The sequence below is a fragment of the Notothenia rossii genome (assembly GCF_949606895.1).
Source record: "Notothenia rossii genome assembly, chromosome: 7".
Taxonomy (NCBI): Eukaryota; Metazoa; Chordata; class Actinopteri; order Perciformes; family Nototheniidae; genus Notothenia; species Notothenia rossii.
The window spans coordinates 64,697,834-64,723,125 of record NC_136905.1 but is presented as its reverse complement, the minus strand read 5'-3'; the positions used below and the strand labels follow the sequence as shown (position 1 = coordinate 64,723,125).

General features: G+C 42.1%; 1 protein-coding gene across 2 annotated transcripts; it reads left to right on the top strand.

Moving 5' to 3' along the window:
- On the top strand, window positions 1–6,488 carry bsdc1 (BSD domain containing 1; the record flags this gene model as incomplete). 2 transcript variants are annotated; one of them, XM_079693577.1, is made up of 11 exons in its annotated part: window positions 1–141; window positions 751–805; window positions 1,432–1,548; window positions 1,727–1,894; window positions 2,165–2,219; window positions 2,657–2,772; window positions 2,958–3,026; window positions 3,522–3,606; window positions 3,693–4,184; window positions 4,337–4,440; window positions 5,005–6,488. In XM_079693577.1, 11 exons carry the CDS (start codon window positions 131–133, stop codon window positions 5,032–5,034), a joined length of 1,302 nt encoding a protein of 433 aa, XP_079549703.1. In that variant the 3' UTR covers window positions 5,035–6,488. The 2 variants fall into 2 exon arrangements, with proteins under 2 accessions (XP_079549703.1, XP_079549702.1); XM_079693576.1 differs by lacking the exon at window positions 1–141 and having other exon boundaries at window positions 737–805.
- Between the last annotated feature and the right edge of the window lie 18,804 nt (window positions 6,489–25,292).

Sequence of the window (25,292 nt, the reverse complement as noted above, 5' to 3'; positions counted from 1 at the left end):
TTGTTATAGTTGAATGTGGTTACCTGTATTACACAGGAAGGAAGACACATACTGCATCACGTGTTTGTTTTTCAACGCCATGCAGCTGGGGTTAGGGTTCAGTAAATACTGATGATGTCATCATCTGAAGATGGCTGAAGGGTGAGAGTGAACTCGCGAATTACTTTTTGTTTTTAAATATGATATAGCAGAAAGCAAAGAACCGACATTGTGTAGATATTGGGTTCCGTATAATGTTCTGTGTTTAATAAGATGTGGTAAAAGTACTTTGTTTAAACGATGTACGGTGCATATCACGAAACCAGTTCAGGAAGTGCATTTGTTTACCAAAACATAGCCTGGCTAGCGTTAGCATAGCCTCGTTAGCTACGGTTGTCAAGCAGCTACAATCACGCAGTAACACTGTATGGACTGTGTATGTCTTTAATTTGTACACCTTGCCTTTATCTTTAGTCTTAACAGCCGCACATGCTGCTTATTTTCATAAATCAGCTCACATGGGTGTGATAGCTGCTCTCGTTAGCTTACTCGTTTAGCTTCCTAGGCTGTGTATTTGTACGTTAGCTAAAGCTAGTTCGAGAAAGTCAAAAGCTGACAGTTAATGAGTTCGAAGTGTCGCAATATTAACAAACCGTTGTTTTAGTCTGTTGAATGTACAACGGGCGGTGGTGGTGTTATGAATAAGGCAATGTTTTCTTTGCTGTCATGACTGACAATAAGCTAATATTTTACACGTATGTGTGTTTACAGAGAAGGCTGGTGGGGAGGCTGGCTTCAGCAGAGCTTCCAGGCCGTAAAAGAAAAGGTAATAATCCACATTACGGAAATTAGTACTGCTCGTCGCAGCCTGTTGTTTTTATTTGCTCAGCACATACAATGTTTTCTCTGATGTTGATCTGAGTAATAACACCAATCCCTACACCAACTTTGATGTTTACATTTCATTAATTGTTTCAGTAGATGCATAAAACCACATGGAAAACACAGCATTCACATAGATGACATGCAAGGTCAGAGTCATATATGTCGATTCCCAGTTACCATTAATACTGGTTATTGATTTGTGTCAAACTTCTGTTGTTGCTCATCCAGTGGGGGCATAGTTTTTGAGCCTTTACATCTGTCACTTAAAACTGGTTATGCAGCATTGATAAGGAAAAGGCTCACAGCTGTATGTTAGCATGCATTTAAGATAGTTAATCTCTTGTTGAAAGAAACTTGAGAAAAAGTAGGTTGCCTGGTCGATCAGATATATTAGAGGCAAATAAGGCCAATTGATATAGGTAGATGTAACTGCTTCTCTTAAAGTGTTAATATTTTATTTGTATTGTAGATGTCAGTAGCCTCTTATGATGTTGTTTTATTTACATACACACATGGTGATGCTACTGTTCAATCTGGTTGTGTAGCATTTGATTCTCTTCTTTGCAGTCAACTGAGGCTTTAGAATTCATTAAGCGAGACCTGACTGAGTTCTCCACTGTGGTGCAACATGACACAACCTGCTCATTTGTGGCTACAGCCACTGCTGTCCGAAACAAGCTCGCGGTAAGTTGCAGTCTTCACCTTGTGCATACATTTGAATGTCTCAGTCAGGTAAACAGCCTTGTTACAGTCAGTTAAAATGACTTTGTATGTGTTTTGAGTATACCCACTTCATATGTATCTCTCCTGTCTGAAAGGGGTATTTGTTGCTATCAAACGTAACCGAGTCTATTGATTTCAGGTGGAAGGTTCCTCTGAGACTTCAGAAAAGGTGAAGAAGAGCCTCTCTAGTTTCTTAGGGGTGATAACAGACACGCTTGCTCCACCACCGGATAAAACCATTGATTGTGATGTAATCACATTGATGGCAACTCCATCTGGAACTACAGAGGTCTACGACAGTTGTAAGGTGAGAAATCTATGTTAGTTACCTATGTCACAGATACAGAACAATATAACGACAGAGCTAAGCATGTGAATGTGTTCTTGTGAGCTAGCAACTGATGGGAAAATATATCTTTCTGGTTAATCTCCTTGAAAATACGGAAAGACATGTTCCTTCAGGACATATTTAGTTTTCTTTTGTGTTGTCACAAGAGGCTGCAGGACTGTGAAGGTGAGCACATGATGTGCATGTGGAAACAAAACAAGCACAGCTAAGAATTTGTTTTTCCTGCAGGCGCGTCTCTACAGTTTGCAAGCTGACCCCGCTACATACTGCAATGAACCTGATGGTAAGACAGAAATGTAGTGCAAGGCCCCATCAGAATTTTAGACTGTTGTTATTTATATTCTGTTTGAAGTGAAGTGTTTATTTTTCCTGATTCTGACTGTAAACAGTATATTTGAATTGTACGCTGTTCCTTAAGAATACAAAAACCTATTCTCTACTTCCTTTTGCTGCTCTGACCCATAATTGTCACTGTTTCATATCATAATATGTTATCCACCTTCAAACCTCCCCCTTACAACCTTCAGTCCTAACTTTTACACCATTCTTTAAGCAGCCAACAGTTGAAGGCTAACATATTAGCTGAATTATTACTGTGCTGGCCGTCTTTGATTTGTGTGGAGGACCACAATTCAATTAAAACGTTGCTGATTGTTAGATGGATCTAATAAGGAAGGCTTTCTTTTGAGGGTATTTTAATGAGAAGTTATTTTTGTCCAGGTCCCCCAGAGCAGTTTGACAACTGGCTGTGCAGCTTCAGTTTGGAGGATAAGAAAGGAGAGATCTCCGAGCATCTGGTCAGCAGTCCTTCAATACGAGCGCTTTACACCAAAATGGTTTGTACCAATGCTTTTGTCAACACCTTTTCTACTACAGCCTGCTTTTCTATTTTAAAGTAATGCATTACCATAATTTGGCAGATGCTTATATGCAAAGTGACTTGCAATAAGTGCTTTTAGACAAACTAAAATTAAGAATTAGTTGTTTAACAAGATAACATTTGTTTTTATTTCATTCACAGGTGCCAGCGGCTGTAGCCCATTCAGAATTCTGGCAGAGGTATTTCTACAGAGTCTTCCAGTTGGACCAGGTAATCATGCAATTTATAAAGTGTGTTCCAAACTGCTGACTTTCCTCAAGATGTCTTTCCCATCAGTACAACAATCGTCTATTGTCTTTAGTGCCACCTGCTGGCTGAAAAATGCTCTTCGCCGCCAGTCACTATCAATGACTCAATCTGACTTGTTTTGTTAGAGCACTTTAACTAAAACACAATACGGATTTGGTCTTGACAAGGATTACATTTGAATAATATAGAGAAGGTGTTTGTAGAAACAATAAGTATTACAATCAATGTTTACAGACAGCAGATTTTTGTTTAAATTATGTATAAATGAAAAATGCAACAACAAAGCGCTCACAAGGAGAATAATGGAAACTTTGTTTTGTTGTTGTAACTGACATAAAGGTGGCACAACATTTAAGCTGCATTTCACTTGTTTTTTTAACGCATTCAAATCGCTGCTAAAAAGTGGATTTCTTGTCTTATCGCATGTATTAAACTTTTCCTGTGACTGTTTTCTAGGAGGAGGCAAGGAGAGTGGCCTTGAAGCAGAGGGCGGAGCAGAGCACACACACAGAGAGCCTGGGCTGGGAGGAGGAGGAAGAGGGTAGGCTATCTACAGTGTTACATTGTTACTTAACAGATTAGCTTTAAAACCTCTCACTTACACTTCCTCTCTGTTGCTCCCATCAGACGACTTCCTCGGCGCCACATCATCATCTCATCTCGACTTCACCCCACCTCTGGACCACAGCTTCACTCATCTGCCCGCCACCTCCACACCTCCCACAGGATCATTTCTGCTGAGCCCCGTTATGTCTCCCAGCGAGGAGCGTGACACCACCCTCTCGGTCAGCAGCGACAGCGTCAGCCTGCCGACCCAGGTGGAGGTGCGGCCAGAGCCCGTTGCCGCAGAGCTGTCCGAGAAACTAACAGAAGCTAGCTTAGAAGACGCTGCGGACAAGACACAAGAAGAGCAGAGGCCCGGAAAGAGTGACTTACCTCCTGAGGCTCCAGTGGAGGCTGTTACTCAGCCAGAGGTCCGTGTTGATGAGGCGTCAGTCCCGGCTCCTGCCCCCCACCCTAAACCAGAAGCAGCAAAGGAAGAAGGGCCACAGGACCTGAGAGTCTTCGAGCTCAACTCTGACAGTGGGAAATCTACGCCCTCTAACAACGGCAAGAAAGGTATGATGACATGAGGATGTTTTTCTGTTAGCAGAGAGATTCATACTGTTCCAGTTTGGGAGTAGATACCAAAAAGGGATTAAGTTTAGTGATGTGGTTATATGTTTTCCACTAAATTGGATGAGAAGGTCACTGAAATGTTTTGTCTCCAGGGTCCAGCACGGACGTAAGTGAGGACTGGGAGAAAGACTTCGACCTGGACATGACTGAAGAAGAAGTGCAAATGGCACTCTCTAAAATAGAAGCTTCTGGAGAGGTCAGTGTTATGACATCCACCATAATGTTAAAGAGGACATATTATGCTCATTTTCAGGTTAATATTTGTATGTTGTGTCTCTACTGTGACATGTTTACTTATTTTAATGTTCAAAAAGGTCATATTTATCTCAGACTGCCTGTGCTGCAGCACCTCTTTTCACCCTCTGTCTGAAACCAGAGCCCAGTCTGCTCTGATTTGTTAGCTGGCCAGCTTTGTCATGATTGGTCAACCACTTAGAGATCTGTAGGAAATGTCCTTCCACTTAGCCTATCATGCACATTGTGAGTGAGCGTTAGTGTTAAATAGTTATGTTACAGAAGTAAACAAGGGATTCCAATGGAGGCGTTTCAGGCAGGAAGGGGGTTTGTGGGAGAGAAACCCCCTCTGGAGGGAACTCTGAGATTTTAGCCTTCGCAGACAATTTACTGCACAAAAACCTATATAACACACAACAGGAAAGGGGAAACCCCAAAAAGCATAATAGGGCCTCTTTAAATTAATGAAAATATAAACACAATGGGAATGTTTTACTAACCCGGTTTCCTTTCTTTTTTCTACTAGGTGGATGAAGACTGGGAGAACTGGGAATGAAAGCCACAGCAACACGAACTCTGTCCCGCCATTAAAGCTAGTTCTCGGCAGATGAACCATGCTAACGTGTTTTAACTCTTTGTCCACACTGTCACCATGTCATGATTGTCAGTAGGGGATTTTCCGGCGGGTTTGGACTATTAGGTAAACCCGTTAAAAAGAGCAACGGGAAAGACCAAGGCAATAAGAATTATAACGCTCTGTCAGCTGTCCTGTTAGTGCAGATAGCTAGCGTGGGTAATGACTCAGGTCTTGGCTAATTTCTTTGATTAACTTCTGTCTTAGAAACACATGACACTAGTCACTACCTGTTTGAAACCCTAATGACACACGGTGACAGGTCAGAAAGGAATCACCGCAGCAGGGGAAGGAGCTATCTCCCCTTTTTTCTCTTTATGCCATAAATAAATCCAGTATGTCGCGAGTGCATTGCAAGTTGAGCAATGCCTCTAAACGGCTGTAAAATCACCATAAACGATAAAGCTGCTTGTCTCCCCTAAGATGAATGATGATGATCGATTCACCCCGTGTCCCTTTCTTTCTTTCTCATCTTTATTATGCAAGTGCGTAATCAAAATGGAAAGAAAAAATATTTTGGCCTTCATTCATAGAGCACTTTTAATTCTCTGGAAGAACTCCCAACTCTAAATATATGGCCTTGTAAACCCACACATTACTGTGATACGTTATCCAAATATGTTTCTTTGTTGCAAGTCAGTCACCTGAAACCCAACCAGCTAATGTGTCATCATGAGTTATTTCCTGTCAGTCATATCTTGTGATTCATTTGAATTGATAAGCTTGTTGCAGCCTGTAATTCTGTCACTTTATGAGTTGTGTGTTATTTGGGTAGGGGAATCATTAATGACTTGTTAAAGAGATATTTGACTTAAAGAAGAGACTTCAAACTAATGTTATGAAACCGGATGTTCTGGCTTGAAATTGAGGGTAGCATCTGTTATTTACTCGTATAGGATCATATGACAAATCATTGAATTTAAGTGTTTCTCTGGAGCTAAGTGGCTCAGCAGGAAGTGTGCCAACGTGAGACGTGAGCACGCTCCATGCTTTCCGGAGTTCCTTTCCCATCATCTGTAATGTAATCGAGAAGAATAATCCTAGAGATTTAATATTTATACTAAAAAAATAAATGCTTAACTATTGTATAATGTGCTTTGGATAGCATGTCTGTGCAATAACATGCAAAACATTGGGCAGATAGTTACCGTTGAGTTGTATTTCTTTTCTTTTTGGTAAAGACATTGGCTGTTCTTCAGGTCTTTGTGTTCTGACAATGTGTTGCATGTCTCTTCTGTGTATGTCCTTCAGATTTACTCTTGAAACAAATGAAAGTGGTTCTACACACATCTGTTTTCAAAGCTGTCAAGTTCTTTCTTATTTTGAGTCACTATATTTTCTCTAATGATCGTTGTCATTAAAGTATTCATGGCTAATGGGCTTAGTGTCATGCATTAGGAAATAATCCAGTGTGCAGTTTTGCTACTAAAGAAGGAAAAAACTGACGAGTGTGTTAAAACCAGACGAGGCTACAGAACATTATAATTAGCGGAGCGTTGGGGATCTTCAATTACAGTGCAGGCTGCACACAGGAAGTCACCACTCATACCAACACCATTCGCTCATGACACCAGCCGAGTGGTTGAACTACTGGGCAGAAAGGTCTATTGAAGTAGAATTTCATAATAAAAGGAAAAAACTCAAAAGATTTCTTAAAAGCTATATTTTGCCCAAACTTTTAATATGAAATGCTTGACTTCCTTAAGTATTTGCTCCTCGCGTTACAGAGGAGTTTTAAAGCTATCTGTGCACCCATACTGAATTATTTATATGTGTGGGTGGGGAATTTACCACTCAGTTTTATAAATAGCAATTGAACCTATGATAATTTTAGTTGTCAATTCTCGAAATGTATGAACCCACAGCCTGCGGAAACCGTGTGGGTATACTTTTCAGGTTTTACTGACTCTTAAACCTTTGCCTCCGTATTTACAGTATGAGCATAGCTTATTATTTACATATTCGAGTAATCCTTTTATGCACATTGATTTGGATGACGTTTTTAAAATGCCTGCAGTATAAGGAACAGTCACCTGATGGCGCTGCTGCTCCATTTCGGCCGCCCCCGTCTCAACCTGCCACTCCTTTTCTTTCAGCTGCAGCATCCATCTCACAGACATGGATCTGCCACATCCACGTACGTACCGTAGTTGACCATCGATCGCATTTACAATTTTATTTCTCTATTTTATTTCATTTTCACACAGAATCTCTTCAAACTTGCCCTCTCTGGATTCCCCAGGAGCATCAGCAGGCAGCCATTGAAATGTTGATATGATATATTTGGTGGCATCAGCTGGGCTAATGTAGGTCACTGCAGGGACACCTGTGCACGAGCCGGCTCTGCAACATGGATGCTGCTGCTTGTAAAGATGGCTACTACTGTCTGTCTCTTTCTCTTGGTACACACAATAGAGTGGTGGGTGTGGTCTTAGGGGGGCTGGATGATGAAACAGATAAGGGGCCGCGGGTTGCCAATGTCAAGAGAAACACAGCATCTGAGCAGAGGAACATTTGCACAGAGCCCCAATCTCCCTTTGAAATGTACGTAATTTAAGAATGAATAGAAAGAACCTTGGACCATGACCTGCTGCAAGTATGCTAATAGAGATATTAAAAAGAGATTAGGCATGGGAAAGTCATAACATTCTCCGTAAAGACTAAGCTTTTTGGAGCTGTGTTTATGTCACTGCAATGAAAATGTACCTGCTTATGTGTTGAGTGATATTACTGCTCTTTTCCCTGAAATCCAGCACCCTGACACCCCTATGGTAATGGCTTATGCATATGCTGCCCTAACCGGACCCCAAAAAACACACACACCATCTACATTACATTCTTACTCTGTTCCCACTCAGAGGCCTTAGTCAGCATAAAGGCTGTAAAGGAATTTCCTGTTGTAGCCCACCGCTCCCTGTGTGTGTGTGTGTGTGTGTGTGTGTGTGTGTGTGTGTGTGTGTGTGTGTGTGTGTGTGTGTGTGTGTGTGTGTGTGTGTGTGTGTGTGTGTGTGTGTGTGTGTGTGTGTGTGTGTGTGTGTGTGTGTGTGTGTGTGTGTGTGTGTGTGTGTGTGTGTGTGTGTGTGTGTGTGTGTGTGTGTGTTTGTGTGCACTTTACATTACCTCCTGCTCTAACCAATGTCATTTACAGATCATTTCACCCGGACAGACAATGAGGGGGGTGGACGCCGATCAGACAGGGCATAGAAATACTTTCCCCCTGAGGATCTATACATCCCCCCCCCTCCCTTCCCATCGTAATCCATCCTTGAACCAAACACTTCCTGTTTCTCTTTCTGCCTCTTTGACTTTCTCTCTCAGCTATCCCCATCCATGTATACTGTATATTTATATAGTTTCAATTCTGCAATAAAAATACTCATTTTCAGTGCATCTGACACACACACACACACACACACACACACACACACACACACACACACACACACACACACACACACACACACACACACACACACACACACACACACAAATACATCCACAAATACATCCACACAGAGAGACTGAGAGAGTGTCAGGATGAGGTCATTGTCTTGAGAGCGAGTATTATTCTCAGCACCCTAAAGGGAGAAACCCTGTAACCCTTCTGCCTTTCAATACGCACAAAAGACTCCCTTTGAGAAAGGAGGCAGACTCCTATGGAATGTGTTACCAGGGTTTTCTATACTGACTTGCCTCCCATTGCACACTCATTGTGTGTGTGTGTGTGTGTGTGTGTGTGTGTGTGTGTGTGTGTGTGTGTGTGTGTGTGTGTGTGTGTGTGTGTAGAAATGCATCTCTGGGCTTTTGTGCAGGGTGTGAATTCTCTGTATGAATTAGCTTGTAATAAGCTTGAGTGTATGCAGTTCACACAGTCCTCACAGTTCTTTCGGACAGTTAGCTATACTATCAATCTGACTGGAACTATAAGAACTACACGTCCAACATAGTTTGCCATCAAGAGAGAAAATGCAGCCACTATGCTACGTGTTGAGCCTTAACTGAGCCTTGTGGGGGAGAAAAAAAAAAACTTCTAAAGGACTCTTGAGATGCCTCCGGATTTTTCCATGACAAACCATCGCCTTTCCCAATTTCGAGCGGTGGGAACAGGCCACTTTGTTTGTACGAAGCAGTGTCTGGGAGGAATGCGGGGTTTAGTCAGGGAGGGAGGGGGGTGAAGTATGATAACTCCCACTCCATTCAGATTTATGGTCAAGACAGAGGGGCTCCTCTGGATGCATGTCAGGGGACTAGTGCAACACCGCCCCTCTACTCCGAGCCTGCCAAAGCAAATGTTTAGCCGAAACAAACCCCTCACAATTCTTTACATCCTTCTCTGTCTTCCTATGCTGAGTCTCTCTTTATATGCCATCATATGGAAAAGTGAGTCTTCTGTGAAGCTTTTACACGGCACATTTGAGTTCACATTTCAATCTGCATCTTATGTATGCGGTCTATGGTCTGCACTTTGAGGAAACATTAGCAAGTAGTACTTGGTTTTGAGTTTTAAACATGATTATTAAGCAGACTTGGCCATGATGACTGATTTTCGAGACCGTGGAGAGTGTCAGGTTGGCAGTGTGAGAGGGTTCATGTTTGAAAAGTCTTTCTGTTTAAAAGGGTAGTCTGGTTACTTTAGCAATTTCATTAATATGTTGACATTTTGGGATATAGGCTTTTAAGCTTTCTTGCTGAGAGTTAGCTGGGAGGATTGATACCACTCACATGTGTGTACAGTGCACTCCGTTAGCTTAGCTTAGCATGAAGACCGGAAACAGAAAGAGCTAGCCGGCCCTGCTCTGTCCAAAGGCTATAGGAAGTCCCTGATCCCAGCCAAGAAATACACTGTCACATAATGACCCCCGCTAAACCATGCACAACCTTTAAACAATCGAGATATAGCGGGTACATTACTGAACTTTTGAGTGTTGTATGTCTTGTAATAATGGACCAAGAGTCTCTTTAAATAAAGATGATGATGATGATTAGAGGCACTGGAAGGAATTTGTTGATAGCAGTTGGACAGAGCCAAGCTGCTGTTGTATTGTCCACATACAATCTTAAATGTTTTTCCCTGGCTTTGGCAACTGATTTTGCAGACACCACTTCCTGGAAAACACGTACACTTTACGTGGAAAACATGCTGAAATATCATGTTCAGATTCCGTTTAAACTGTTTATCAGATTCATGGTCTCGATGTGCAAGTTCTAACACAGCGGGGGTCAAACTTTAAAACAAGTTTTCCAAAACCCACCTGTTCCCAGATGAACCCAAAAGAGACAATTGCAATCGCAGCCCCGAGCCTGAGACTCAGCTGTGTTCATTATGTCCTCTCTTCCAATTCTTTTAACAGCTATAGACCAGCCTCGCAGAATGTCCTGTTCCCCTCCGGCTCCTCCTCTTTTCATTACTGTCCCATTCATTCATTTATTCTCAGTCGGGACACCAGTGGACCCATTCATCCCTCTCTCAATGTCTCCCTCCATCCCTCTCTCCCTGGTCTAATCAGAGGACCACACACTCCCTCATCTCATCTGATGTCGGGTGATTGAAGGTGAAATTGTTTGGGTGTTGCAGGAGAGCAGAGGCGATGTTGAATTTGAATGTCTGCAGCCATGCAAATAGGACTGTCCGAACTTGATAGTGAAGCTGACACAAGCTAGCCTGTTATATAAATCATCTTTGTAAATTGAAGCATCCAATTCAATCCCTGCAGAGAGCTCTCTGTAGACGAGGCCGAGGGTGTTGTGAGGACTGCTGTTCGACTAAGTTTAGTAGTTAAAATAGACCAGGGACGGGATTATTCTGCCAAGTAAACATGTCATTGATTGTCCTTTTTGTTTTAATGAAATAGGCAAATAAAATAGATCTTGTCTAGTATTGATCTTTAGAGGTGCGGGTAGGTGAATATTGCCGCTATCAGAAATAATTGCCCTGGTGATCCCTTAACTTTCCATTTGGTGCCATTATCAGTTTAAAATGTAATCGTAGATTTCTTCAAATCAGTCTTAAACCTTATGTTGAATGCTAATTAGCAAGCATATTACAATTCTTACTTGCTAAGTTAAGGCAGTTAACATTGAACATTACTTTTACTAGACATTTTAACATTGTCATTCGGGTGTTAGCACGTCAATGTTAACATGTCTGTGTGTTCATGCTAATCTTTTTTCACAGCTGACATGCTACAGGAAAATATGTGTAACCTGAACTCCTTAGTTGGCACAGGAAGTTGGCAAGTGGCCATTAGGTTCGCCTCCTCTTCTGTCTGGAGTGGAAGATGAATCAGTCTTGGGCAAGCATCAAAGCAGCAATGTGTGTAAAGGAGATATGATGAATCTATGAGGTGTGTGTATGGTATAGAAAGGAAAAGGGAATAAAACAGGCCTATCACCTTGGCTAATCCTAATCCTAGCCTGCAATTGTGTCCAGTGTCTACCCCTCTGCTGAAAGTCATTTATAGGTCTCTGTTTATCCTGGAGGAAAAGAAAATGTGAGGCGATTGTCTCCTCCCTTGACTTCTCCCGGTCAGCCAAACCTGCTGATCCTGGTGCTGGCAGCTCCTGGAGACCTCTCCTCCTCCAACGGCCCAATCCTGTGGATCCGATTGACAGTGGGACTGTAGGGGTAGGGTGTAGGGCGTGGTTTGGGATTGGGCCGTTCTCCTGGCGAGACCTCAAATCATCTACGTAATATCTATCTAACTATAGATCCTACACATCCACTGGACGTATATTCTAAAAGTACAATATACTCTTCTCGCTAGAAATAATCAAAAAGCATTTTAATGGCCGAACTATTCCACAATTTAGGATTTTCCAGAGAGGGTTATTTTGTGAATAAACGACCCTCCGGAGCGTTTGCAATCAACGGGAGCATGTTGTTTCTTACACAACCACTAGAGGTGCTACACTTTAAAACGTGACTATGGGTCGTAATAAACTGCTGAACAATCGACCTATTTGGTCGTTTTTTGTAGGAGGACAGGCTGGAAAGATTGGGGAGTAGCTGAACTAATTTGTAAAAGCTGAAATTATGATTTTATAAAACAGAGTCATGAATAACACATCAACACACATCTTGTGCAAGTGTGTGAACACTAGTAAGAAAGCAAGAACAGAACATGAAACAGCTCAACGTGAGTCAAGTAAACAGGTTAAAGGGGCAGTTAAACTAAAGGATACATTGTTTAAATAGTTATTCTAAAGTAATGGATAACAGTTCAAAACAGATAGCTAAAAGTAATAAAGGAAATATTAATTAACGTATCTTAAAGGCTGGATACATGTCTATAAGCTTGCTATAAATGTATAAACTGTTTAATACAGTATCCTTGATAAAAAAAATACATTGCTTATTAAAGGTGGGGTAGGTAATTCACTTCAGAAACACTTTTTGTTACATTCCATGGAATGCTCTTAACATCCCGATAGCAATGAATATTAAATGCTTTGACAATAAATACATAAAAAAATTAATCTGTGGAAACCGTGGCGCTGTAAAAAGCACGACCAATCATCTGAGCCGGCCCGGCTAAAATAACTGGATGGCCTACCTGCCTGTCAGCCTTCCATCTGTGCACAAACTTATCTCGTGCCCTCATTGGTCATGTGCGCATTTGTGTGTGTTGGAGGAGGGGCTCTGTAAGGAAGTCACATTTCACATTCTAGCGCACTCGTTTCTCCATTCTTACCTACCCTACCTTTAAGATATAAGCCAAAATTAAATAATACATTGTTGGCAAAATTATCCGAACTGCCTTAACCAAAAAGCTATAGTGTAAAAGTGTTCACTGATATTTGATCATTTATATAAAATCCTGTTTTATATCTGTTTATGACTAATGGTATCTGCTCCCTGATCTCACGGCGAATTGTAAGTGGCTACTTTCTGAGATCGCATGCTGTGTTTTTATTAAATGTGCCAACTGCTAGGACTGTCTTAGGGAAGATGGCATTTAGATGCGCTGCTCCACTGTCTTAATAGTCTGCAATTGAAATGGAAACTGAGCAATCTGGTGCCACTAAATGTTTTTAAAGCTCGGTTGGATGCTACTCAATCGGAAGCTGTTGGTACCTGTTCATGTGGATAGTTATGTCAATTGTAATCCCTGTAATGATGCTGTATGATGTCCTTTTTGTTGTTCTGTTTATGTTTTTATGTTTCATGTGGAACCTACTTGAGCAGGTCTCCCTTGAAAAAGAGATCAATGATCTCAATGGGATACACCTGGATAAATAAAGGTTTGAAATTAAATGAAATAAAGCAGTTCAACATGCGGTAGGTTTGGCAGGTTTCTGATTATTTTCTGATTCAAAATAAAAGTAAATGGATTTACAATGGGAATTTTTTATTTTGTACCTTTTAAAAAGGTGTGCTCATGAAGGTTGTTTATTTGAAAAACAAGTGCCAGGGGAGGAACCCCTGGACTTCTAACCCCTGATTGTCTTAGATGTCCTAGAACGCCCTGTGCACCGGACCAGTCAGGGGTTGCTGCGACTGTTTTTTGGCTCCTGGCCGCCTCTCATTTGCAACAATGGCAGGCAAAGTGTCCCTGCTCTAAAGGGTACTTGGGCTCTTGGGGTGCATGTGACAAATAAAGTTGGTAACCACTAGGGAAGAGGATACACCCTCCTTCCTAGGGGCAGAATCCTCCCTCCATGTAAAATACAGTTATTCACTTTCCTCCAGTCCACCTTATTAGTTTTTCTCTGGAACGTTTCCACCAAGTGAAATCCAATGCAGGAGTGCTGCAAGGGGGAGAAAGAGAGAGTGACAAGAAAATGCAAAAGCAAAGGTCGCATTTCACGTCACCATCCATTATTTTTACAGTTGGGGCTGCAGACTTTGGGTTTTGCACGTCTTAGCAGTGTGGAGTGGGTGGTAAAGGGGTGGGAGAGGTGCCAGGGGAGTGTGTGAGTGTGTGTGTGTGTGTGTGTGTGTGTGTGTGTGTGTGTGTGTGTGTGTGCGTGCGTGCACGTGTGTGTGTGTGTGTGTGTGTGTGTGTGGCCCATTACTATACTTGTGGGACCTAAATCTGTTTACACAGTGTGGGGACTCGCCTCCCTTATGGGACACAATGGAGGTCCCCATGAGGGGAATCATTAATTTTATGGTGAAGGCTTGGTTAGGTTTAGGGTTAGGATAAGTCTCCAGGAAATGCATGTAAGTCAATGTAAGGTCCCCTGAAGTAATGTATACATGGTATGTGTGTAAGTGTGTGTGTGTGTGTGTGTGTGTGTGTGTGTGTGTGCGTGTGTGTGTGTGTGTGTGTGTGTGTGTGTGTGTGTGTGTGTGTGTGTGTGTGTGTGCGTGTGTGTGTGCGTGTGTGTGTGTGTGTGTGTGACACCGTGGACTAGGGGAGTGTGGACTTTTAAGATAAACTGGTCTGAAGAAAAAGGAGCCCTCGGCCTTGCAGTGGCCCCCATCATCCATCTGGAGATGTCACCTGCGAGTTTGTGTTAGTGAGTGAGTGTGTGTGTGTGTGTGTGTGTGTGTGTGTGTGTGTGTGTGTGTGTGTGTGTGTGTGTGTGTGTGTGTGTGTGTGTGTGTGTGTGTGTGTGTGTGTGTGTGTGTGTGTGTGTGTGTGTGTGTGTGTACAATTGCTGTGTGGAGTTTTAGTGTATTAAGTGACCCCGCACTAAGGCGTCTGGGAAGTAAGAGTTGTCAGATGGAGGGATGATGCCTCTCAGTTCTACTACTCCCCAAACCCATTCATGTGTTGTACGTGCACGCTCGCATGTGCAAACTATAAGCACAAGGGTGTTGTAGTATGAAGCACTTGTCAAAGGCAGACACCGCCCATGTTCAGCGGGAACCTGAAACTTTGCCGAACACGGCAGGAGGAAAAGAGAGGGGAAGAAAAAAACAGAGAAAAGGAGACATTTAGGGGCCCAGAGTGCCAGCGGTATCATTACTTCCACATTTCACTTGATGAAACCCATTTGGCTGGATTAGTTTCACACTCTCAATGGGACCCTGAGGTGAAGGGAGCCTCCTATCAAGACAAGCGAGCTGCAGATAGTTGGGTGATGAAGAGGAAGAAGACCCCCTGCGAACTGGCTTCGCCTTTCTCCACAACAAAGGGACAGTAACTGTTTCTGCAGACTCACAGTGGCAGGGCTTCATACCTGGCAGGCGTCAGACGTATGTGTGACTGTGTCTGTGTTCAAGCGAGGAAGTATCTGGACTGAAAGCCAGCCGAGTTGCCAGTCTGAATGAGAATCAAGGACAATGATTGGACTCGCCAAATAGGAGGGGATATTAAATCTAGGAAGCAAAACCACTTGATAATGAGATTATGTGGTGCTGTGTGAGAGAGTGCATGTACAATGACACATTTGTGTGTTTCTGTTCACACCTGTTGGCCCTGTCATCCTTGCTCCTAATTATCTGCAGCATAAATCAACGGTGGGTTCGTTGCCATGGCAGCCAGCGGTAGGCAGGTGGTAATGGTAGCAGGAGAGCACCAGAGCTATTTCATTAACCTTTAAAGGACTTGGTATTTATTTTAGTAGCGGCACTATGAATATAAATTTGCCATTGTGAAAGGGGGAAATGACCGCCTAATAAAAAAATTGAGGACCCAGCGAAGGTTACACACACACACACACACACACACACACACACACACACACACACACACACACACACACACACACACACACACACACACACACACACACACACACACACACACTTCTGTCTCTCTTGCTCTGCCGGGTTTTAGCCACATTAGCTTAGCACCTCTGGCAAGGACGGTCTGCTAGACAGTTGTTCGGTCATACACTTTTGTCGATAGCGAGTTATCTCAACAAACCATGAAATGTTATTAAAAGAATACCATGTAGCCATCAGGATTCATTCGAAAACCTTTCGTGATACATTGTTTTTATTGAATAACCAACAAACAAGTGATGTAACAAATTAGCATGCTGACGTTAGCATTTTGCTTAATGCATAACTGTGCCCAACTGTGCCCAACAACAGCCTATAGAGCTAGCATGGTTAAAAAAATTGTAAAAAGTACTTTTTTCAGTCACTATTTACAGGTATTTATCTATTTCACTGTGTTTCGTATCCACTACTTGAAATTAGGCTCTGGGCTCTTTCACAGTGGAGAGTTTGTCAAGGCTGTTTAACAGGATGCCATTCCAAATAAAAACCACCCTTATAACAGAATGTCTTCAATGGGAGCTGCTTGTTCAGTGTTCCCTGAGGAACCGGACGGCAAACATTTTCGAACAAGGACTACAAATCTTGTGACAAATATTCTAACCTGCACACAACAGGTTTTGGGTCAGTCATACAGTATGATACATTACACATGCAAACATATTTGTGTTAAATTCCTTTACAATGAACATCTGCTCAGCCATGGACAGAGGCCATTCCACAAATACTGTATCCTGTGCTTTCAAGGGAAAAATGAAACCATAAGACCTCATAAAACACACCTGAGATTCATCAATGAATGTGTAAAACTGAAAATGTATCACTATATAAATAATAGTAGCCATAACTTGTTCTTTCAGCTCTGCAGAGTTCTTTTATGGATGTTGGATTATCCTGTCTGGGAAGAACACCACCAGGAACAGACATAAAGCCGGCGTTTGCAGTAGCAGCCTCGGGGGCAACAAGGGCGACGTAGAAGGGCCTCTTTGTGTGCTGCGATCATGGATGTTTTAGGTGCCATTGTCTGGTTAAAAAAGAGCATCCTCTAGATGCCTTAGCAATAAGTGAAGCCTCTGTAACCGCTGGTAATTCAATTGTGGCGCATGATTTCTCGGTGAGTAATCCACAAATGGGCACTCAGTGAAAACAGCTTGGCATCCAGGCCTAATGAGCCAGAGGTACTGAGAAGGAGGGGGGATGTGTGGAGAGGATCGAAAGGGGGGAAAACATTTGAGACCGGGGGGGGGGGGGGGGAAGAAGATGTGATGCACTGCAGACTGAAGGGAAGAATGTGAAGGAGAGACAAAAAATAATGATTAATATCGTCATTTAGATCAACACGGCCTGGGGAAGGTACCACATCAGTGGCTAACGGACATAACAAGTCAAAGGACTTTGAAGCTAAATGTGATGGAGCTGGTTCCGAAGCAACAGTTCAACTTGAAAAAATACACTTCTTTGCCTTTTTGCTGAGTCAGCTGAGAAAATTGATATCTCTCAGGCTGTATACTAAATCTGAAGCTACAGCTAGCAGCTAGTTAGCTTAGCACAAAGACTTAAAGCAGGGAAACCGCAAGCCTGTTTATTAGCTTTTTATCATCGCATAAGCAACTTGATACTACATCTTTCAAATCTGGTGAAGTAAAAAGAACAAAAGTGTTTCTAATGTGCAAATTATCATTAAATGAGTACACAAGTACAGTGCTTGAGTTAAATACTACCATACCATAACATATTTTCATAATTCAACTTCAGTTTTGTTTTCATGGATGTAATGAAACAAATTGGCAGACTGACGAAAAGCATGCACAAACATATGGCTCCCCAGTGATGCTTTTTTGCAAATCCAAGTAACATTTTAGAGTGATCGCTCCAGGGCTGTATGGCAGAATACATGGGGGTAGGTGGTACTAATTTGTATCCTCTGTTACAAGGAACTGTGCAACTCCAAATGGACCAGAGGAGAGAAAAGAAAGGCACAGTTTCCATAGTAACCATTTTCAAGTGGTTACGCTCGCTCTCAGTTGTTGCTCTCTTTTGCTCAATTCTCTATTTCTGTCACAGTTTCCTCTTTTTTTGGAATAAATCATCCACCGGAGCGAGTTTACTAAATAAGCAGCGCAAAGGTGGGAAAGAGACCGCATTCATTAAAATGTAAATACTGGAGACGAGACGAGAATCAGTCTAGGATTTACACAAAAGAGAGAACACCAGGAATAGTAGAATCACCAAAATAAAGACTAATCCAGACGCACACCTGGGAAAAAGCTTTCAGTGGCACGAATATAGAATATAGACATGGCACAACTAACTCTAGACATGCAAGCCGCACAAGTATTCCTGCCCTATATTATTTAATCTGCTGTGCTGGAGGATTTCTTGGCCCAGTGCATTGTGTAATCTGGTCAAGGTGCAGATGGCACGGTCCTACCAGTGGTGTAACAAGGTTCTGATTGGCCCCGGTGCAAATATTGTTTTGGGCCTCCCCCCCCCATCGCTCCAAACATAAGCGCACGCTGATGCGCTCACACATACGCACGGACACACACAACCACTCAGAAGCGCCACATGTAGGCCATCAACAACAGCCTGCCCTGGCCTCATACCACCACAGCCCAGAGTCCTGCACGGGTCTGATTTTCAAGACCCGCTCCCGCCCCGCACCCACGACGTGCAATACCGAACCCGCCCCGATACCCGCACATATGACCAATTAGTTCCGCAACCCGACCCGACCCGTCGGCACAGGATCCGCAACCCGACCCGAACCCGCATATATATATGAGCAATGAAAACGTGCAATTATTAACACACGCAGTTGCATATTTCTCTCAAAAAGCGTTGGATGTTGGTTATTTTCTGCATCTAGGAGGACACCAAAAGCCTCCCAGACGTTGGATTTCGCTCTTGAGGAAGTGTTGGAAAATGCTGTATTCTCCGCTAGAGAGCTTCACCTCAGCCATTCAGAATGTGGCGCGCTCAGAAGCAGATTGATGCGCTGCAGAGGTTATGATTATGCACGGTCCCGTGGGGGAGAGGTCTGAGGATTTAAACATTAAATTATTATTATTTAAATATATTTATTATGCAACACCCGCGACCCGACCCGCATCATCTTTGTTTTACCCAGAACCGAACCCGGAAAAAAGTGTTTGAAAAAATACCACCCGCGAATCACATTTTTTGCGGGTCACCCGTCGGGTACCCGCGGGTACCCGACCCGATGCAGGACTCTGCCACAGCCTGACAACGGCACAGCGAACTAATCACACAATCACTTTTCAGAATTAATCGAGATTTCGAGGATGACCAAAAAAACTGTCTAATTTCGTAAGTTTAGCCGTTACATCTCCTTGTTCTCTCTTGTCCTTTCTCTTTGAGAGCCGCTCTTGTGCTTTGGTTTTCTATACATTATCAGGGTTCCTGCGGGTTTTACCAACTCAAATGTAAGACTTTTTATGACCTTTGTAAGACCACTTTGAATATAATTTAAGACCTATTTCACGGCAAGAAAGTATGAAGGAAAATTACTATGAAAGACGAAATACGTCCCATAATTACTTACAAAGTAAATGTATTCATGTTCAACATAAGAACGATTACTGAACATAACAGCATAACAGTACACAGAACTGTGTTAAAGTGAGTATGTGTGTGTGTGTGTGTTGTGTGTGTGTGTGTGTGTGTGTGTGTGTGTGTTTGTGTGTGTGTGTGTGTGTGTGCGTGTGTGTGAGTGACAAGAGCTATATTCAGAGCTCTGCTGCCTTCATGCTGTTGTATGATTGGTGTTTAGCCACGGTATTTAGCGTCCACATCACCTCCGCTTTTAGGGTTGATGTAGACTGCTGCACTAGCTAACGCTGCACTAGCTAACGCTGCATTAGCAAAACAAATGCCAATTTTATTTGCAAAAGGTTCAGCGGGCTTCAAACACGTTCCCCTCCACTGGTTTCAACCAAGCACTAAATTCGATGTTTTCCAACCAAATACGGTTGAACTTACACTTCCCTATATTTATTTTAAAGGTCCCATGTCATGCTTTTCTGGTTATTACCAGTCCCCTTCTGTGTTATGAAGGTTTTTCTGCATGTAAACGGTCTGCAGAGTCACAAACCCTCAAAGTACACCCTGTAGCGAGTAAAACTCTAACACAGAAAATACCTCCCCAAAACGCCTCGTTGGAGATACGTCATTGTCCATTTGATTCTTCCGGGTACGCATGATGTCAACCGTACCCGGAACGAAATGGACCAATCCGTGGAGCCGTTACGTTACGTCCGCGGAGCCGTTACGTTAAGCCCCCGCTGATTGGTCCAAATTGACCAATCCACGGACTTCCTCACACACACACTCAGTGCAAGCAGCTCTGCTGATTTCTCCTCCCTGGCTGCAGGCTGATAACAGACAGTTGGGATCGCGGCGAAATGCAGACCCATTCTCACAGCGTTTATCAACCTTTTTCTTACTCAATATCAAGCCACACTTATTTTTTTTACTTCGGCTGTGACTTTGTGTGTGCTCAGGATGAGTTTGGCTGGGTTTTGCTGTGTATCGCTAAACAAGGAAACAACACCTCCACGGAGCTTAGCGCGATTCACAACGTCCCGACCAATCAGAGCACACTGTGCTTACAGGGAGGGTGGGGGCTGGAGCTACTGGAGCTACAACGAGCCGTTAAAGGCAGAGAGTGAAATTCAGTGAATACACGTAGTTTACAGAGATGCTGTATGAGAAACCAATGTGAGTTTGGAAAATTGTACAATATGAATCTATTCTAGTAGACCTCAACAATGGAATTATGATCAGTGGAAATGGCCATGACATGGGACTTTTAAAGTATATTCGAAGATACCTGAGTTTCTGACTGCCGCTAGCTGAAGCTTGGTTGGTTGCTAGGTTACTAGCTGGGTGTTCTCCGATAAGGGGCCGGGGAAAACAAAGTTAGTGATTACTGGTTCCATGTTGATTTATTTCAATTCAAATTGTTGGGGGGAACTGAAAGGCTATTACCGTACTGGTTACTTTGCAGCCCCGACATTTCCCTCAAAACACATTTAGACACAGAAGTACCTTTCAAATCCGATCATTTTTAAGACCTTCTAAATCATATTCAAGACCTTTCAAGGCCTTCAATTCTGATTATCAAATTCTAAGACTTTTTAAGACCCCGCGGGAACCCTGATTATAAATGCAGGCTATTCAATTTTGCATGCTGCAAAACTTGCTGCTGCCAGACAAATGACAAATTAATTTAGGTTGCTTGGTTACTTTGAAGACTGCGTGAACCGGCCAATGCCATTGGGGCCCCGAAGAAAAAGATATATATAAAAAATAAAAAATAATAATAATAATTGGGCCCCTGCCCGGCTCTGGGCCCCGGTGAGTTGCACCGGCTGCACCGTCGATAGTTACGCCACTGCCCTACACACTCCCCCTCCGTGACGGAGTGAACTCTGTGACACTCTCAGCTCAATGAGGCTCCCTCCTGTCAGATGGAGGGAGTAAATACAGCGGCAAGCTTTGGGACAAACTCTCCTCTCTCCGGCAGAAACAGGAAATGCCGTAACTGTATGTAACAACAGTTTCAAATCAGCATCTCTTAGACAAAAAATTAAAATTAATAACAAAAATAAAACTCCAAGCATATTTAATTACTTTTTTGTAAAGCTCTTTTAGTTTTAAACCTGATAAATTGGCGTCAACCTTCACGGGGTGAAAACAGTATTTCCGGTCTCGAAGTTTTCATAATAAAACCGGAAGTATTCCCCTCACTGTCAAATGATTAGACAGTGATATCTGCATTACTCATCTACTAAAAAACATCAGTTTATCCTTGTTAATTACAGAATATTAATTGGTTTAAATTATGTACAATGCTTTTGTGTTTTTAACCTTCGATTCGGAGAAACAAATAGTTTTTTCAGAGTTTAGACACTAGAGTTTCCGAAAACACTACACCAGGGCCGTACCTCCCTACAGGCCGATCATGCAGACTGCATGGGGCCTCACCTTGCGGAGAGTGCCTCAACTGAGCCGAAAATAAGGCACACCTATGCGGCGAAATTAGTGTGGCGCGGCATGGTTTTTTCGACGCTCAAAACAGAGGACCTCATCATATAACTTTGCGTGGGGTCCAAGCGGCAAACCCTGGGGAAGAGCCGGGACACCAATACGCAAGTACCACACTCTGCAGTTCATCTAGTGGCCAGTAGGAGCAGTCTGCAGAAGGGAGCAATTTCCATAGACCCCCATGTTAAAATGCCCAACTTTACAGCTGAAATAAACATGTTTACATCGTGGTTCAAAACATATTCTCTGTATAGTTAGATCCCCCCTTCATGAATATGGATTGGGGGGGTGAATTTTTTCTCAACTCATCTGTTTAATGAATATTAAGCCTTAAAGTTGTGCATATATTAGGGCGTGGTCACATTGAGTGACAGTTCCGTTCAATGACTGCTGCTGCTAGCTTCTTATCTCTCTGCTAGCTGCCCCGTGAAGCTAGCTACAGGGACTCTGCCTGCTCAGTTCATCCAGGGAACACAACTTGATCCGGCCGTGGTTGTTTTTTCTTCATACTTATATATCGGACTATTGTGAATTGCTCTGCGGTTAAAACAGACGATGCATTAATGCGGTTTTGCGGTAAGTAAAATTTGAGTACTTTATTTATGTGTTAATGATTTTAATCAGCTACATAATGAATGTTAAGGCTTGGGTTAGCGTGTAAGCGAGTGGTAGCTACATCGGTACTAACGATGCTAATAGTAGCCTCCAAGTTAAAATCATAGACTATATATAAAGGTTAAAACGAAATAGACAAGTGTTAAGCGTTAAGTGGGATAATACTGTACAAAAAACGGCTTCTGTTTGAGGTTGATAAAATAAGGTCATCCTTGTAACTTAGAGAGATATTTTATAATGTAGGTAGGAACTGTAGGCATCGCTAAGGTTCATTTAAATTGGCTGTGCTCAAGTATGTAGACAAGCTAATGTCGAAGTAGTGTATGTGAAATCAACCTCACAATAAGATGTGTGTACATTAAGGACTGCCCGATGGCCCGGGGCCATCTAGTATTTAGCTCGGGCAATGAAGCCTCACCTGCTGGTTGCCCGATCGGTCAATCTATTATGCCAGTATCATGCAGCTCGCGGATCCAGTAATGAGTGACCCGACAGTAAAACTAAACATATCTATAACTAGTTTAGGTAGTTTGAGAGGTAATTAAAATAGCTACGAGTGATATTCTAACCTGAAGGGTGTGTTTTGTCCGCTCACCGCTGCATGTGATCATGCAGAGCTGCGTGTCGACTCGTCAGCAGCAGCTGATCTCTCTCTCCCGTCAGATAAGACTTTACTCGCGTTTATGTCCATATCGATCAGAACTAGCTAGTTCTAGCTAATGATATGACTACCTGCTTATTAAAAGACAGCTAAACAATAAGTGTCGCTATGCAATCGTGTGAGGCCACACATTACGTGTTAGACATTAGAATTGACTTTTATTGTCTGTCACATACTCTTCTTGTCTGTCACATAAGGTGCGCAACTGAAGCGGTATTGCGCTAAAGGGAAATTATTTTTGACCGAAGAGATTTAGATTTGCCGGCTAACGGGAACTCCGACGTCACCATGTTCTGTGCTTCGTGGATGTGCTCGTCTCCTCTCGACTGCTGCTCGGGTCTGCTCGGTCAGCTTCCGGATGAGGAAGCATTCATTCGACCAATTTACAGTAGATAACATTATAAACATTTTTAACAGGGGCCATAATAGTGTAAATAATGTTTGTTTTGGCAGTTATAACTGAATGTAATGTTTTCTACTTTTTTACATCTGGGAAGGTATTTGCCTTCATCAGATGGAAAGTGTCTTGACCAACAACTTAAGTATTTCTTATAGCTATGCAGAGCATGCAAGCGAGCAAACAAGAGAAAACAAACAAGTGAAATGAAGAATAAAATTGAAACTGTACAATATAATATTGTGGTGGTTCATCTTATAATTCAGTCTAGAGAATGCACCAGACAGCATCTACAGTAAGACCTGGAAAAATCTAAATGTTCTAGGGGGAGGCCCGCCAAACCCTTCGTGCCATTTCGTCCGCGCACATTTTTCAGGGCAATCTCTATTTGGCTCAGGGCCATCTGTAAATTAGCTTAGATGGCCCACAGGGCCATCTCCCAAAATCCTTAATGTCATGCACTGGTGTATATTAAAATTATTAATGTCATATCTCAAGATGATTACTTAGATATTACAATATGGTTGGTTGATCTGGAGTTCATTATTGAGCTTACACGTTAACGTCACAGTGATCTGAAGAACGAACCCAAACCTTGTTGTTTTTATTAATTGCATTACCAAATGGGTATCAAATAAACAGTAAGCATTGGTAACACAACTTCCAAAGATACAGTAAAATAAAAAGGACCCTGACTCGGACAATACACAATCCAACATGTTCAACAGAAGAGAATCAGTTATATTGTTTGTACATATGGTACATTACATATATATCTGTTTGTTTAAGGTGTCCAGGTGATGAAGACAGGCTGGACCAGAGAGTGAGAGACATAACTGGACTCCTCACAGCAGTGAACTTCAGCACAGGTATAAAGACTCTATTTTTCATACTGTACAAAGAATCAAGAAAGATATTGGTTTAAATGAATGAAGTATTGACTTTAATACACTGATATACATTCCATTAAACAATACTAGATCACCTACACATCAGTTAAGTTGAGGGTTTTTTCCATGCAAAAAGTTACATTTAGATGTTAACAAGCAATATGATTTTGTCAGCTTTCTAATTTAATGTATTGAAGGCAAAGATATTTAACACAGTGAGAACTGCTACTATTTATCTCTCAATATTGTCTGAAAACACGTGGTAAAAGTTATTCTTTCAGTGAGACAACAGAGCAAGCTTCTACAGTTGCACTACATTTTGATAACAGTTCAATATTATTTTGATAATAACATACATTTCAATGTTGATGAACTTCATACTGTTCATTCATAATCTGATTGTCTTTGTAGCTCACTGTTGAAAAAAAAAAAAAACATTACAATTACAAAATATAATTATATCTACAGCCCCTAAACACACAAACACACCGCTTTCATAAATAACACACTTGTTCTGCAATAATATGTTTTATGTTTCCTGTAATTTTTGTTAGGAAAGGACATGCCTGAAAGACATCTTCTCTTAGGGTTAAGAAGAACATCCAAGAGGAAAATTAAAAGCTGATGCTATGAGATTTTAAGACCAGTACACTACGAAACTACTTTTATTGTAAAAACAGTCAGCTGATCGAATGCACCTATTTCCACATCTACACTCCATCAGCTGATTATTTGTATTTGCCTCGCTTTATGAGCTTCATATCACTTGTGCCTTGTACCGCAGAGTTTACAATGTCACAAATAAATGGGGCCAATCTTCAGTCAGATGTGAATGTGTAATCTAATATTTTCAGTAAGAATAATGGACAAAAGGAG